Here is an 18,033-nt window from a genome sequence, read left to right as displayed (position 1 = left end):
GTCCACCACACCTACATATATCTTTACATTAACATCTTTTTCAGACACATTTTATGCACAAACACTACCTGCCTGTCTTGTCTGCTCTGTGCATCTCTCTGTGTCTCTTTGTCTTGTGGGAATAAATGCTCTTTGACTTCAAGTGTCACATATTTCTTTTCTTTCCTTCCTTCAAACCCTGGACACGTATACAGAGGGCTTTGTAGGCATATGCATTAAGTTTTCATAGAATTTTACATCACTGAAGATGCGATTCTGCAAATCAGTGAGAGGAATGAAAGTTTTTGCCCAGCTGCAGGTTTGCAAACAGATTTAAAATTGCAGTCAGCCGTACATTTTGGCAAAAAAAAAAAATGTTGGTTTACTTCATTGTTTGACTTGATTTAGAACTTTTCCCTTACAGAGGTTCACCGTGAAATAAACAGGAACATTAGTGGTATTTCGCACTAAACTCGCATTCACATACCGCAAAAACACACTAACCAACTGCTGTGATGTGTCAAAAAACAAAACACACACGCACACACCGCAGTGTGAGTGACGATGTAACAATGTGGTCAGGAACTACAGTGGTCAGTAATTACAACAAGCAAAAGTCAATCATCTTCACAGTTATTCCTCGCTAAACAGACGTCAATCCTTCAAAAAAAAAGTTCCCTTTCACCTTCAGTTTCAGCCCCTCAGACAAAGAATATGAAGTATTCATGCTGTTGTCGTTTCTTTTGCCGTATGTGTACAAATACAGTTACATACAAATATGTACGCAGCCAGCCACACTTGCAACATCCCATTAAATTCTTGCAAACACATGAATTTAGCTCACTGTGACCACACAGGGTTGAAAAAAAAGACACTTTTCTGGCATCCAAAATGATACACAAGACTATATTACAACCAGCAGAGGGTAATGCAGCTCATTAAGTCACCTCAGATAGATAAAAATGAATGATAATAGCTTAAATAACAGCCTGGATGTAATGATTACTGTACAATGATGTAAACATTCTGATTAAAAGGCATCAAACATTTCACACTGACGATTTAACCTTTAGCTTGGGGTATTCCACATAATCACAACATAATTATCACCCCTATTCTATTCTTTAAGCTGATGACATTTTTGTTAACACCATCTAATCCGAGATAATGCTTATGGATCACTCTGACCAACTCTCACAAGAATAATTGGTCTGTAAGAACGGAGTAAAATAGCATCTTCCTGACAGTGCCTGGTTCTAAAAAGACAAAAAAATCTAAGAAAACCCCTGTCTGAGTCTCCCTTCATCAAACTTTCATCTATCTGTGCATCTCTTAAGCAAAAGAGGATTCTGATTACGTATGGAGTGCAGCAGTCTTGTATTATAAGTAGGGAACTAAACAGGCAAATCCACATAAAGTAGGTGAAAGCAGCTTCAAGTGTTGCCTGCTCATTGTTAGTTGATCCTTAAAGTCCAGAACCAGCATCAGTCCTGCTTTCTTATAATTCATTATTGATATTTCCTACTCAGTACAGTATGTGCACTATATCCTGATCATCATCTGTGCATGCTGCTGGGGTTTATATGGAGGCTGGCTATGTAAGGCAGGCAAAAATGCTTAGCGATATGTTTAACAGGAGCTACTTTGTTGGAAACTTTCCTCATAATTTAATACAAATTAACTGGCATTTAGTTCTGCATGATATTTCCAAGAAACAGATATCTGTCAAAAGCTAAAAATTTCATCTAACAACAGCTGATCACAGATCTAAATTGAATCTGCAACTTTAGCAGCTTCCTAACTTACAAATAACAGAAGCTAATTTTAATGAGATGAGGGATGCAAAATGATTCAGATCTGACAAGGTTTGCTACTAAACCTGGATTCAGACGTCTAAACGCAACTCCAAGGTTCACTTTCACTGTTCTCAACAAAGACTTCTCAGGATGTTCCAGTGAGCAAACGCACAGTTTCTTGTACTCACTATGTGGCTGAAGACATGACTCCCAACCACTATAATATAGCTTCATCTTCGCTACGCTGAATGTGTAAATCGGGAACCTTTATTCGATGGTAATAAATAGCAAGGTAAGGCTAACAAATGCTTGCTAACGAGTCAACAAATGCTGTACGAAGGCTGGAAGACGTCACTGAAAAAAAATGATCACAACAAAATGTTTCTTTTCAGTCGTTAATTTGACATTAAATAGAAACCCGGAGGTGCAAAGAGGGGAACCAGGGCAACTGTGATGAATTCAAAGCTCTGAATGGCTGGTTCCCCACACTGGCCTCTGGCTGCACTCAAAATGGATACCTTCAGCCATAACTGTGTGTCCATATGGGATGGGGGAGGGGAGCTCTGCTAAGGTAATAGGGGCGAAGAAAAGTCCAGGCAGCTGCAGGTTAGCACACCTTGATCTGCATGGCTTAAGATTTGTTCATACAATAGAATTTTCTATCTTCATTCTATGCTTGTATGGCGGCTTGAATCTGACATATTTAAGTGAAACTACCAAATATTCTGTCAAACTATTTTGTCAGTGCGATCAAAGAAGAGTCAATAGGCCGCACATATCGTTATCGTTTTATTGCCCAGGCCTATACTCCCTAGTTTACTGACAGTAAGCTTTGCATGCAGGGGGCTACATCATTCATTACAATAGCAGCCATCTAAAGTTTACAGGTTGACTGTTAGTAATGCATAATCAGAGTATGAGGAGTGGTCTTAAGTAACAGTACAAAAAGGTGTTTGCTTGTCTTACTTTCCTTTTCTAACTGGAAAAACAGTACAAAAAGACATTAAATCTGTAGTTCTCGGTTTTTTGTTTCATGCAATTGGTTTCTTTTTCACTTGGAAATATGTGTACATATATGATGTGGAAGATGGCAAAACCTAAACGTTGGATCATCATTCCACATGCTAAGTGGAATTATATCACAAGTATCATTATCTGCCTTACTGTAAAAGGTAAACCATTCTCATCTTTGTCATTATAAGTGGGTAAGTGGGTAAGATGGAGCATGAGATCATCAGATGAACAACTACAGAGTGTGACTGGCCATATTAAAGTAGTAGCACTCTGTCAAAGTGAAGATTATGCATAAAATTAAGATATCCAACGCATAAGGAGACCCTCAGTCAAACCTAGAACAATCTGGACAGGATTTTCTTCCTATCTGGCCTGGAAATGCCTTGGGATCCCCCACAAATTGCACGAAATACACTACATCTAATGGCAAGAAGTATTCTTGCCTTTTTCAAATATTCATAATTGAATAGGAGAATGAAAACCCTGCGGCATGGTGAAATACTGGACATAATAAATAATACAAGCACAGCCCTGCACGTTGATGGTGGCACACTTCTACATACAGAGACTAATGGAAAGAGCTGAGTGACTAATTCTTATTAAAAAAAGAGACCTGGAGAAAAAACGTTCTACATACTTTCTCAATTGTGCACAAACTGGCCAGATGCAGCCACGAAATTCCAACATCACAAATTTGCCAGTGACAGAAATTTCACACCCTCTTCAGTGGTCCAATAAGAACCTCATCTTCAACATACTGACAGCTCAGCCTGCTACAACAGAAACACGGACTAAGTGGCAGAAAAGGAGTGAATTCCTGAATGTGTAAATCGAAATCAAACCGACATGTTTTTATAACTGGAGATTCAGAGAGGATATCTACTGATCAATCCTTTCCTTCTGGGATAAACTGGATAGTCAGCCTTCATCAGACCACTTCTGCAGAAAAGGCAGCAAACAAATCCCTCAAGCAGGTATTATAAGTGTGGCAAAAAAGCTTTAAGAGATAAATATCGACTGATGCTTCCTAAACGAGGGAATCAATACTCAAACTGGCTGTTTGAAAGAAGGGGGCTCTGATGGGAGCTTTGAAAGTAAAAATGAAATGAAATATGTGGCAAGAAAGGTTAAATTTTATGTCAAACTGCACACTGGCTTTAAGTCAGACTCTAAATGCTGGTATCATCTCTCATCTTTTCATTTCATTCAGGTTGGCTTTTGAAAAAGTTTCACAAAACACTTTTACCTTTACTGCAGTGAAAAAAACGAAAGCCCAGAAAAAAGCATGTCGAAGGAATTCTAGCTATTTCTTTACAAGTGCAGGTGGGAGAAGTGCACGGAATAAAATAAATCAAGAGGAAATATGTGAAAATACCAATGCAAGAAAAAGCCAGAGCAATTACTGTATGTGTCTGCAGTTGCCAGCACATGCCAAATGCAGGTATTACAAATCCAGGTGGCTCCCTCATCCCGCCCACTCCTCCGCCTCCTCGTCTTTCTTTCCCTCACATCAACTCTTTCCCACCAGATTTCCTCCTCTTTTTCTACCCTCACCTCTGATTTCAGTGTAAAGCAGATATTCAGAACTGGATGAGTGCAGTAGAGACGAAAACTTGAGGAGGAGAAGGAGGAGGGAGATGAGGTCTGTGAACTTGTGGCTGGGAGGAGCTGGAGAAGGCATGTGAAAAGAGGAGGGAAGCAGGGTGGAGCCGGAAAGAAGGAGTTCAACTGAGGACGCTGTCCTCAGAAAACACTTCTGAAAAAAATTCAGTCACGGGAAAAGAAAAAAAAAAAAAAAAAGCTCACACTCACACCCGCAGACACGCATCCTTGCACCACGTGTAGATACCACACAGACTCATTACATCGCAATGCAGACGCCCGCATCAAACAGAAACTGATGGGAAAGTCTCACACAAGGAACAGCTTACAGCCACAAATCTGTAATTCCTTCAAACAGTTTGCAAGCACACGTTATTTTTCCTTGTAACGCTGTCTGAGAAACGCAATCATTTCCTGCTGTTTCTTCCCACGTCAGCTCAGTTTTCAGAGGATTAGCTACGACAAACAAAGACAGCAGGTCGCTGACACAACCTTTCAGTCTAGAGTGGACTGGCTTCGACTCAACCTGCACCTGAGCTTGGTAGAATAAACCAAATTTTCAGTTTAAAGAAAAAAGCAACAGCATAATGGAAATATAGCATGCAGACCATTTAAAGCCTGATTCAACCAGCAGAACCAAACTAAACTAGATCAAACAATGTCTAGAAGCTCAAACTATCAGACATCGCTGATGATTTTAATGCAAAGTTCTCAGTTTTATGGTTAACCAAGTAGTTTTGTAGTTTGTTTGTAGCCAACAGACACAGGAAGAACATAACACACTGAAATGATGGCTCTGACTGTTGGAGAGTGTAGGCAATCTGTACTTCAAGCCAGCAGAGCGTTTTTGGAAAATGAAACTATTTATCCCTAAAGGTGCTGTCGCAAAAGAAGGAATATTTTGCAGCTGCTGCCTGACCCGAGTCAACTACAAGCTTTTTCTGGTTTACCCCTTTTTGATCACCTCCCTGGGCTTTCTCCCTTCAAGTGGAATCTGAATCTCATAAATATGCATAAAACCCCCACACACAGCAGGTCAGTAACATCCTGTGTGCCAAACACAATGTAAAGCAGCACAGTGAGGGGGCTCAGCTAGCCACAGCAAGTAGACGGGTTAGAGGTGTCCTGGCAGCACAGCGGGTGTCCAGGTAGCTCAGCCAGGTCAAACTTTCCATTTGCAAGTAGCAATTGATTAACAGCAAGCCATGAGCAGCTCATTCACATGTATTTACTAAAGAAATTGGCTTTCAGAACACATTCATTGCAAGAGGAAAAAAAAATTGTTCAACTAAATTTACCTTTAATCCGTTTTATGTACGAATGAAGCAACTTAAGAGGATTTCAGCTTAAATCAACAGACTAAAGGACTGACTTGGTAAATAATTTGTGCACTACATGATCCTTTCTTTTAAAACATTGTATTTCTTCTAATCCAGATTGTCTTGAATAGGTGTTTTTCAACATGTTTTTAACCTTTGTGGGAAGACCTCGACGCACATTTGAGAGGCAAACGCCATACGTAAAAGGGAAATACTCACTTGCAGCTTTGATGAAGCTCCTCTGGTACTGGTATGTCATAAGGGTGCAGGCAGCATCCTGGAAAAGCAGGAGAAGTGGAGAATATCAGCTTGGAAATATGGAAAGAAAGTATTGGCTGCTTTGGGAAATCAATAAATCTAAATAGGCTCGTCTATGTACATTATCCTTCTCGTCTTTTGTTTTCTCCTCTATACCAGCTTCCCACAGCGGACATGAGCTTTCACTGCTGCCTGATGAGAGTAATGGCCCCTGCTGGTTCTCAATGAGGCCTGACCTGAGGTCTTGATGCTTGTAAATGTGTGTACGTGTGGCGGACAGCAGGTGTTTTCATAAATCTGTCCATTTATGTGCCAATGAACTGCATGTGTGTGTAAGTGCATGAAAGCGTACATACATTCGGATATAGCAGACTGAGCCACAGCACAGCACGACCACTACTCCTGACATTTTTCCATCCATTTGGCTGCCTTTTCCTGGCCTCTCACAATCCACTTCCTTCTCTCATTGCCAATTACGTAAAAGCTCTAGGGAAGTCATTTAAACCATCAACTGCTATACAGTGGCCAGAGGGAACTGGGATGTGTTTGTACTGGAAGCATACAACTATGTGTGTATATGGAGCAAAACAATGCTATTAAACATTATCTGCTTAAAAAAACAACCCTGATATGGATTAAATAGAAGTTTACCAGATGAATGAAAAGCACTTACTGTATGAAAAAACATAAAAATTAACAATTTATTTAAGCTGGATCCAGGCCACAGATGGCAGAGATATGCATTTATTCAATTCTATGAGAGAAAGGTGATGCAATTTCAGAATTAAAATGAATAATTCAAAGACATGAAGAGAGAAATTAATCCAATTACCACTGGTCTTTGAGGTTAAAACATAACCTGCAATCACTGAATATGGAAGCCAGTTTTATGACAAATAAGAAGAACGGTGTGGGAATGATTTTCTAAGCGCATCGCGTAAATTCGTCACCAACAAACCTGAGATAGTGCTTGATAGCGCTAGTTATTGTCTTAATCTCCCACTCTGAGTTTTCCAGCTCCACGTCAGCACACGTCTTAGGGTCTGATGAACAAATGAATATGGGGAGAAATTAACTGCAACACCACGTTTTCTGTTTGGACTAAAGTTATTCATATAAACATGCTTTTCTGCACGTGTTTCTGTGCTTACCCATAGCCAGGCTCAGTAGTTTTTGTACTCTGGAGTTGACACCAACGATTCTGTACAGCCCTGTTCATCAATACCTGAAAAAGAGGAGAATTATCGTCATTATTCCATTGAAATTTTAAAACAATTAAAGGATAATACTTATCTCAATAACCAAACAAGTGTATGAAGGCCACTGCCCCAGTGTCGGTCCCCAACATATGATTTAGAAGCATCTATTCGTATTTGTACTATTTTAAATATTAATGCATTTTCATACATGTCCCACATGAAAAGGAATGATCATGACGGCTCAGAAACACAAGGCCTTCTTCATCCATCACCATCTAAATGTAAAGCCATCTGCTGAGCCACGAAAAGGCAGAGTATGCGGTAATGGATGCTCTTAGTGCAGCCGATGAAAGGCGGCCCTGATACCGCGGACATGTGGACCTTTACCGTGACATTTTAGAAGAATAACTGTAGAGAGGGACATCTAGATACATCAGAGGATAACATACTCAGGAGGTGGGATGTTTAAATCCTGCTCATGACCTTTTTTTCCAGATGCTGTACACCGACTGGTATTGAAGTTGGTGTATACAACAACTATAATCCTACAATGAACACGAACACATATTACATGTACTGTATTCATTTATTCATTCTCTGCTCTACCAGGACTCCACTTTTCCTTTCCTGGTTAGTATTCACTGTTTGACACGAGCAATACCACTGTACATGCCTGATGATTTCCTATATTCATTGACGCCATGAAAGTCATAAAAAAGTTTAATAATTTGCCAATACATCTCTGTCAGTACAGTATACTTCTCTGATTACTACATTACTAAATTAGTTGTATTTCACAATTGTTTTAAATATTATACTTGTGCTGCAAAATCAGACTTCTGCAGGACTTTATATTTTTGGATTTTTAGTTTTTTACAGCATTTATGCATTCATTTCTTAAGGCAGTAGAGGAGATTTAATTTCCTACGACTTTGAACGTAGCATGCGCATGCGCACATACAACCTCTCCCTCACCCCCCTCTAACCTCCCCCCTCTTAACATTTACGAAGAAACGCCCCCTCCAGAAATTTGCGTAGGACTCGTGAAGTTGTCTTTTACGGCTGGGTCCCCCTGGATCTTTATCTGCCATTATGTAAAAAAGATGAGCAAAACAAGTCACCAGCTAACTACGAAGCTATACCAAAGCAACACATACACAAAACACGTAAGTCCAAGGCGTACGTAATCTACGTAACTAGGCCTGAGCCAGAAGATTTTGATTGACAGGAAAGGGAGCAAACCAAACGCCTCGGTCCGAGCGCGTTGATTGGCTGATGTTTTTCAGGTCCTGCCATGTCCACAGTTTTGTTTTTGTTTTTTTTATTATTCTTTTAGAGACCATACATACAAGTCCACTAAAGGTCAGTATATTCATTTTATGTGAATCAGACAAATTAAACAAAAAAAAAAACATCCTCCATAATGCCTTTAAGTTTAGTGGAGCCTTGTAACTGAAAATAATCTTAGAATTATGTCATCGTTGAACTTCAAGACCAACAATCCAAACATAAATTAATCAGTTTACGATCACCAAAAACTAAGAATCATTTAATTCCTACCCACAGTCTCCAAAAACACTAATCATCTGTTCATGATTAACTGAATATGACTGAAATATTTCAAAACAAAGACGCAAAGAGGCCCTCTGTGTCGCTGCCAGTTTGCTGTTTAAGTTCATATGTAAATGCTTATGTGCTCAGAACTCTGCATAAATATTAAATAAGTGAATATGACGAGATAAATATAGATTAAAAAAATACAAAAAAGAAATGTAAAAGCAAAGAACTCCAGTGAGATTTGTGACGGCCCCAGGGGCCTTTGCAGCTGCTCCTCTCCCATCTCCCTCTGTGCAGGTGGGCTGTGCCGGTTGGGTTGGCTATGGGCCCCTCCTCCTAATCTGGGCTATTTAGGTAGATCTGGCACACCTGTTCTCTCTCTGCTTCCCGCTCCCTGGCCACCATGCTGTCTCCTTCTGGTTTAGTTTGATTTATCTACACACCCACACACCACATGCACTACACCTTACACTTACACGTTTTATTGTTTAAATAAATCTTTTGTTAAACCTTTGACTTTGTGTGGTCTACCCATCTTTGTTGCCACTCGTTGAGCCAGAGTGGTAACACACTGGTTGAATCATCGCTTGTGACTCAGCATACAGATCAGCACTGAATTAAATGAAGAGGTGCAGAACATGTCGCAGCAAAGTAGCACGAAATTCACAGCGCAGAAAAAAAAAAAAAGGAATACAAGTCAACGTTTGTACCCTCGAGTATCCACCGCATAGATGAATTTTTTCATCAGTTGAAGCCGATCACATCCAGGTGGGCCACTGATGGACAGAATTACAACAAATTTCAGAGATTCTTAGCTAAAAAGTTGACATTTTTGATTTTAAAAAATGCATTTTTAACAATTCATACATGCAGTAAATGCCACATCCGTGCTATTTTATCTAACTCTTTTAACACTGAAGACACGGATGCTCAATATATAATACTGAATTACGATTAAAGCCACTTACTGCCTTCAGCCTGGTTATCTTTGTTGAGATTATAACCTCGTAAACCACAAAGAACAACACCCACTCGTTTAGCCGGAAATGTATTACAGCGAAGCCTAATGAGAGCACAGGATATTTGTACACTGCATTTAGTAGTCAACAGTTCATTAGAAGCACCTGTATGCTGCTGTGCTGGTTGTTCTACTGGATTCCTGGTTGTTATTGTAGTTTACTGTAGATAAGCGAAGCTGAACACTTTAACGAACATTCGTCATGTGCGAGGAACCATATACACATCACAAATGTGAGTTTTATTGTTAGTTTTAAACCTTTATACCTATGCTTAATTTTTAAAAAAAACATGACGTTAGAATTTCAAAGTTTTCCACACGAAAACAACCAGAATGATAATAAAAAGCAGCGTCCTTTGTCTGGAAAGTTGACATGCTGAGCTGAGGTTGGTCGTGAGTTTGTACTATCAAGATGACTTGGCAGCCGCAGAACAAAGTCCTAACAATAAATGGCATGAAACGTGAACATTCAATTTTACAACAATTCCCCTGAGCTAGCAACTGCTTGTTCAAGCCTGAGATGACTTTATGGAAGTGGATTACTTTTGAATACTGTACAGACACGAGGGAGGTGTTGGGACACGACGATGCTGAAATGGAGCGCGGGAGTCAGCACTACCACCACTTCCAGCCTTGGGGCAAAAAACAGCCATGCATCAGAAGGCGTAACCCAAAGTGTTGGGGGAACTAGGTGTCAGTCAACGTATCCATTAGGAGCATGAACACCAAATTGTCTCTCAGTATTATTTGCCGATGCCTCAGGGAAATCCTATTATTAAAGCACTGTTTTCTGCCAGCAGGTGCCAATCGTGATTATGTGTGTGGAGGCGTGTGCTGAGAGAAGAAGTTGAACTGATTGCTGTGGAAATCTGTTTTAAGGTGGAGCTCTTGTTTTGCTTTAACAGACACGTCGTCCCTCCCTCTCCATGTCTGTCTCTCTTCTCCCCGTTTGTCCCTGTCACATAAGAACAAAACGGTAACCATGGTAACCTACCGGTCTCTCCCATCCATGGCCTCCATCCACAGCCTTCGGTCTCTTCTGACATTAGCCTGCATGGTGATCACTCCCGGCCTTCGCACACAAACACACACACAGCAAAAGGCACATTAACTTTATCAAAAAATCAAGGTGAGTGTGAAACGTCTGGATGGCCACGAATCAACAAAACCCACAAAACAACACACAAATACTTCAAAGTGACCACAATATGCCTATAAAAGCGGCAATAACAATATTATATTTTTTAAAATAAAGTCTCGAATTAAATTACTTGCACAAATGATTGAAAACACTTCTTCTAGAAGGTCTTGTTGCGCTTCCTGAGATGAACCACATCTGATGTAGAAGGATCACTGCATGCAAAATCTCATGCTTTTTTTTAAAAAGAAAGCATACTCAAAGATCATTCATTTGGAGGTGCCAGAGGTATGACTGCAGTTACTGCTGTCCAATAAATCAGATGATCAGCAGCTACGATCAGATTTTTACCATAAAAGGATCAAAAAAGGATGACGAATAGCGTCTGAAAATTCACCAAACTAACGGGAATTAATTAGACTTAGCAGGGTCAGATAAATCATCTTGATAGAGGAAACAGTGTGCGCGCACGCCACCACAGTCACACACAACTTCATTAACAATCCCAATTTTTCTACAGGCTTCCTATCTGTCCTATTCCGTCGCCCTGTCACTGGCAGCACATTCCACCTTCAGCTGTCACTCCCACAGCACTACAACCACCTCCACACACACCAATCTGCACGCTGTCCTTCGATCGTGACTCACTGGCCAGCACACAGTCACATCTAGACGTGCACATCCACATTCACATTCTGGGTTCCTACCACAAAGAAAACGAGTTCTGCTTGGCAAGGCTTCTGTGGCTTCACTGAGCCCGACAGCTGCTGTTCTAGATCGCTGACTCTGCTAACTTCAGGTTACCCGTTTGACACGTGCTGAGTTGATAATTAAAAGTGTACATTGTCCAGATCATTAATGAAGTACTTAATATGTTATGAAAAGGCAATACCTGCTTGGTAATTACGCTATATATAGCGCAAGTAACATTCCACCAGGCAAAATGTGAACAATATGCCCATACATGTAATTACAATGAAAGGATGTAGGAAACTTCCCATATATTAAAGTGAAGAAAATTATAAAATCAGGTGCAGGAATTAATATAGTTTCAAAGTGACTGTTTTCTGCTTTATTGTCTGATGAGGGACAAATTATTCTAAATACGGCAACAAGTAATGTCAGACTGTTTCTGTTGCCGCAGAAAGAAGTGACGCAAATAGAAGAGAAAAAGGTCTATCTGAATGAAATGTCAGTCATGAGAAATAATGTCATCCGTGTTTTTCTAACAAAAAACAGCAGTAGGTTTAGTTTTTATTGAAAATTGTCACAGCCTCCTCATATTACTCTGAGCTGAGTGGTAAAATAACAATGAAAATGCACCGACCAGTGTCAGAAACTCAAGAGTCTTTGTGAAATTTAAATTGTGGACCCGTTGATAGACTTTTATCTGATTCTCTGATGCCGGTTACAAAAACAACTCATTGAAATACATTTAATTCTGTATGTATAACAACACAAATGTACATGTACATGTGCTACTAGAGGAAATATAAGCCCCAGCTGTGCCAACAAAGGCACAATGAGGTCACAAGAACAAAGATGATGAAATGAAAAAAAGTTGAACGTATTCATTGGCGGAAGGTTGAAGTTGTGGATGAGTGGGCAGGGAGAGGGAATGAGGAAAAGTCAGAGGAGGTACAGGAAGGGAAACAACAGGAGGCTGAGTCTCAGAGGACAACCAACCAATCCTTAATCCACATCAAATGTGCAGCACCCTCATGTGTCTGTTGGCTGTAATTACACCCTGAAAAAATCCCCTTCAAGTGAATGTGGCTTATGGATAGAGAAATAGCGTCAAACAGGTAAAAAAAAAAAAAAAGAGCTAGTTGGAGTTGGACTATGTGGAAATACATGATCTGAAAAGGAGACACAAGCAGGAAAATTACAAATACCAACCTGTCCACAGCTTCCACGTCAAAGCAGAACCTCTTTTCTATTGAGTCTGTCTTCCTCCTAGTGCACGACTTTAGGAGGAAGCTCTCCTCCTCCCCCTAACAAACACAGGAAAATAAAAGCATTGTAGTATCAGTAAGACTTGAATGCATGCAGAGCAGCATTTAGAAGAGCAAAACAGAATGGAATCAGGTCATGCATTTCCTAAAGATGTGAACCTAACAACTGTAAAGTATGAATCACTCCATGGATGACTGACTTTTCTTTTCTTGGACAACACTGAAGGTCTGTTTATAGAGTTTTGAATAATAAAAACTCCTTCATCCTCATGCTAAAGAAGGACTGAAAGTGAAATATTTCAAACTTGCCTGAGATCCAACTGCAAGAGATAATTTGGCCAAACACTTTGAAACAGGCGACAGAATTAATCCCTGGAGTGACTCACTGACTAGAAAGGAGAAAAATACATCTAAATAGAAACTAAGGACTGAAGTGTGAGTTAGTGCATGCAAGTGAGAAGCTTTTAATGTAATCTCACAACAGACTGAATGCATTTTTCATGAGAGCCTTGTTAGAATCAGGCATGAAAGAGAAATCTGTTTAAATGCTTCAATCATTTGTAGCAAGATTATGTAACTTAAGTGGTTTATCTTTGTTTTGTCAAGGTCACTCTACTGATGGAGTTAAGGTTAGAATCACATAGACAGTAAGTGAAAAATGCATGTTAATGGTTTCCATATAGACTTTCTGGTCTTATATAGTGTTTTATCTCAGGGGAAAATATATTAATATTACAACAAAACTCATATAGAAATAAAAAAGTCAACATATAACACAAAAGTTGTGAGTCAGTATAGTTACTACCACATTTTGATATTAAAGTTCATCCTTATACAGAGGTGTTGATCACTTCTGGGTATGTGTTTGCGTTATGGTAGCTTTTCAGATACCATCTAAAAAGCAGTGTTTACACTCTTGCTTCATTCTCATTCAATACGAATGCAACTTTGAATCCTACTACAAAACACGGCTGAGCCCAAGTCCAATGTCACGATCTTTATTGATTCCTCTCTTTCAGTCCAGTCGTTCTATATCCAGTACTTAGTCTTACTCATAATGTTGTTGTTTTTTTATATATATTTTTTCACTTCATTCTGGTAATATTTTTCTTTCTTTCTCACTATGTTGGAGCTGAAAGGTTTTCTAATATTTTCAGAGCCTCTACTCTTACTTTACTGAATGCAGCTGTGAAAACCGTCAGAATACAGGCGTGAACTTCAGGCTTCATCAGTTTTGTAGGTGGAGAGAGGCAAGAAGAGATTTTGAGAGCAATTTGAGGAAACCAGTTGTAGCCATGCCCCTTGCTCAAAACATAATTTGCCAGCGCTGCACTCTCACCTATTAAGGGTTCTGCTGTTGAAGAAATTACGTCTCACTCGAAAGACCAAGTATCGAACAATCTTGATACTGAAGGACTGACACACGGCTTGATACTTTCTGCTTATGATTCAAAATAGCTGAACAGTTTTCTGTTGTCAAAACCCCAGATTTCCCTCATGCATTGGGAAATAAAATTACACAGTGAGACACAGACAACATGATAGGCTGCTGTGACACTCAAACTAGAAACATTTTGTAAAAATCTCTGCAAGATTCAGTTTTGATATTTTTTACTGACATATACATATATAGTAGGTACAGTAACTTGACAGACGGACAGCGTGGGTTTTTCTGAGCCTGTGACCTTTTTCTGCATTTTTAAACGGCCAGAGCTGCTCACCGTTTTGCCTCCTGATTTGGGGTCAAACAGGACCATGGTGACCTTCTTGGGCTCACGATGGTACGTACAGTAGTACTTCACCCAACTGGACACAAATGAGCCTGAGGGAGAGACAAAAACAAATGTAGAGATGTAGAAAGAGAAAGTTAAAAACAAAAACACAGAAGAAGAATGAAGAGGAAAAAGGTGACGTCAAACCGTCAAAAACGCCGCTACAGACGCAAGAGGAGGGAAAAGGGTTAAAACGACCAAAATCTTCCGTCAGGCCTCCTTTAGTGCTTAATATGTCACCATGGTAACCACATGCAGACAGAGCTACTATCATGCTTCCAACAGATCGGACTTCACTTTGTCAACTACTGGTTCATTATGGCTTGTTTGTTCTGCTGCTCTGACACTGTGAGGATCTGTGTGAGTGTATAAGCCAAACAAAGCAGCACACAAACTGTACCTGCATGTGCGCACACACCCACACACACAATCTCATTCATCCTGTAAGCTGATGTCGGATTGTGTCCTCATTATAAAAAGGAATGTGTTCATGCACACAGAAGTGGGCTGATACGTACGCTTCTCCTGCACAAACAGGTATCCCTCCATGGTGTGCTGGCTGACACTCTTGTGTTCATGCGGATTCTCCTTCATCTTCCTCATCAGACTCTCCACCTCCGACCGTGTGCTCTCAAAGCGGTTCCTCGTCTGTAAACACAGAGAACACAGGTCATTTTATTTCTAGATTCACGAAGACACATGACAAAAAATGAGAAGAGGAAATGCTACTCAAATTTTAGCATTTCTAATTTTCTAAAGGCAGAAGTGTGACTACACAGACTGTATTTTTGTGCACAGATTTGGAGTGTCCTTTCCGTTAGCAAATGTTACTTGCAGATCCAGTGACTGACCTTTAAGTTCCTCATTGCCTGCAGGCCTTTGGCATTTTGAGGATTATTTTTCTTAGACGTCTTCCTGAGTTGTACTTTTTTTTTTTCCTGTGCGAAGCTGCCTCAACTGACCTAAAATGTGGATGCATTTTTAAGCCTTCCTACTCTATTTTTGGAAATGTGCATTACACCCCAAAAATGTATCCTTGTTTTTTAAAAATACATAAATAAAGCCCTTCCAAACTTTCCTATCGTTAAAGACAAACATGGACAGAGATCATAGACACTGACTTCATGCGTTACATTGTTGCATGGCTTTTAAATAGGATCATTATTATCCTCTTTCAAGTTTTTGTTTACATTATATTCTATGCAACCTTGTATACGGTACTGTACTTTTTGTCATTGCTTCTTATCTCGTCACTTTTTTTGTTTTTTTTTTACTATGACTGGCGACACTTTTAATCTATATGTTACTGTTTCACTGCATTAAAATCACCAAGTCAAATTCCTTCATTGCGAAAACTTACTTAGCAACAAAATCTTTTGATTGTGATTGGAGGCTTCAATACAGAATCATGTAGAAGATTAGCACTCTGTATTGTCACAATGATGGACACATACAAGTACAACAAATTACTAAGTGATGCTTTGTGTGTATGTGTGACTTTACATTCTGTATGCTGATGGTAAGATCCGTCTTGAAGTGGTTAAAGTCCTTCGCCAGCTCGTAGCCATGGTGATAGTAGGTGAACAGGCCTTGAAGAAATGCCAACAGCTGTAGGAAAGACAAACAGCAAGACAGTGAAGTAGGTGAAGGAAATGGAAGAAGAAGGGATAAATTTGACAACCAGGAGAACGGGAAGAACAGACAAGAACTGCATCCAAAATGCAGATGTGCAAGAACAGGAAAAGGGATAAGAGCAGGAAAAAGGTGGACAACTTTGAAGACGCGAGAGAAAAACGGAGCAAAAGTGATACATAATCTGAAAATTAGATATTGGAAAAGACTCAAAACAGAACCAGTGAATGTGACCAACTTTTCAACAGTTTGGTTTGTGTGGTTTCTGTGCTCCATATTGTCTTTATATTTCTTCAGCATCTCTTACTGAGGGGCCCTGAAGCAATTCCACAAAACCTCCAAAGTGAATTTCGCTAACAACAGAAGAAGGAAATCTGGTGGGCTTGGATATGTCAAAGTGAGTGAAAACAATACAGACATCTGCTGACAGAGGGCACGTGTGCTCAGCCTCTTCAGACTTTAAAAGAAAAATGTGATCTCACAGGCTCCACGAAGTCGAACATCTTCCTCTCTTGGACCTCCTGAACCTTGAAGACATACTCCAGAGAAACCTCGTAGAAATGCTGCCTGACATTATCGACCTGGTTGTCCGCCTACAACAGGGAAGGAAATGAGGAAAACTGATGGACTGACATGAGACAATATGAGAAATCTGACCAATCCTGTGGGAGGCAGCAGAGATGTAAACTCTCGCTCAGTATCTTACCTCGTGCAGATGCGACTCTTTCTTCCTCGCTGAAAGACTAAGGTGTTTCTCCAGTACTGCGCAATATTTCTCTGTCTCTTTGTCATATTTTTTCTTCGCTTCCTGTCACATAAAAAAAAAAAAAAACACTTTTAATTGTGAGACAATCACAATGCATAAGCTTCAGGTCAGCTAACTCAACTACAGTCCTGAGGAATATTTCTGTGGTGTTAATAAACCAAAAATCTCAAGTAATTTCATCACATTTTTTGCAACCAATCTGAGCTGCAGGTTCAGAGAACACACAGGAAAGCAAACTTCATATAATTTCCTTTAGCTTTCACATAATAATTTCTATTTTTCTGGGAGTCCAGCATGACATTGTTCCTCCAGGGAGCACAGCTGGTTATTAAACAACAGGCTGTTTCATCAGAAGTGAGATCACTGACATGAGAGGGAGACACGTGGATGGATGATGAACCAGGGACAGATAGAGCAGGGCGTGGATTTCTGCTCGGTAAAACAGAAAGAAAAGCTGAAAAGTGTCCAAAAGACACACAAGTTGTTTGGTTTCTGAACATGTTCTGCTTCATAGCATGAAACACAGTCACATGACGATTCACATGACGATCATTAAACTTTAATGCGACTCGTGTGAATTGGGGAATATGGGTAATAGTATAGAGCAACACAAAAGGAAACAAGAAAAAAAAAAAGAGTACAAACAGAGGAGAGGCAGATCAGGGAGAGGCCCTGTGGTAGCTTTACGGTACAACTGTTTCAGTCCATTATTCTTATTTAAAACAAACATGTAAATGAATATTTAATGACACAGGCAATTTCTTTTATTTTTCCTGTGAATAACAAGCGTGTCTATGAAGGCTTCACATTATGCTGTTGGCGCTGTCTGGTAAAGTACTAAAGGTCTGGAATTATTAGTCAATATATTATTTGATCCCCAAAAAAATCAATCAATCAGCTTTTTAAATGTGAACCTTTGATGCTGTGGACTCATATCCCTTTAAAATAAAATTATAGGGAACAAAACAAGGAGTTAAAACACAGTTAACTACACTAATTGACCGTTTTGTACATATTTTACTCCTGCA

General features: G+C 39.7%; 1 protein-coding gene across 1 annotated transcript in view; it reads right to left on the bottom strand.

The window, feature by feature from the left end:
• Positions 1-18,033, bottom strand: part of LOC110953468 (rho GTPase-activating protein 26) — a 92,751-nt gene that overhangs the window by 21,602 nt on the left and 53,116 nt on the right. Inside the window, 14 exon segments of the mRNA XM_051937886.1 lie at positions 5,930-5,971; positions 5,974-5,987; positions 6,927-7,011; positions 7,120-7,193; positions 9,435-9,471; positions 9,474-9,500; positions 9,693-9,787; positions 10,737-10,814; positions 12,780-12,874; positions 14,557-14,657; positions 15,126-15,255; positions 16,111-16,215; positions 16,722-16,832; positions 16,946-17,047. Coding sequence (XP_051793846.1) covers positions 5,930-5,971; positions 5,974-5,987; positions 6,927-7,011; positions 7,120-7,193; positions 9,435-9,471; positions 9,474-9,500; positions 9,693-9,787; positions 10,737-10,814; positions 12,780-12,874; positions 14,557-14,657; positions 15,126-15,255; positions 16,111-16,215; positions 16,722-16,832; positions 16,946-17,047 — 1,096 coding nt within the window.

Source organism: Acanthochromis polyacanthus, chromosome 17, assembly GCF_021347895.1.
Source record: "Acanthochromis polyacanthus isolate Apoly-LR-REF ecotype Palm Island chromosome 17, KAUST_Apoly_ChrSc, whole genome shotgun sequence".
NCBI classification, from domain to species: domain Eukaryota; kingdom Metazoa; phylum Chordata; class Actinopteri; family Pomacentridae; genus Acanthochromis; species Acanthochromis polyacanthus.
This window is presented reverse-complemented; position numbering and strand designations above follow the sequence as displayed.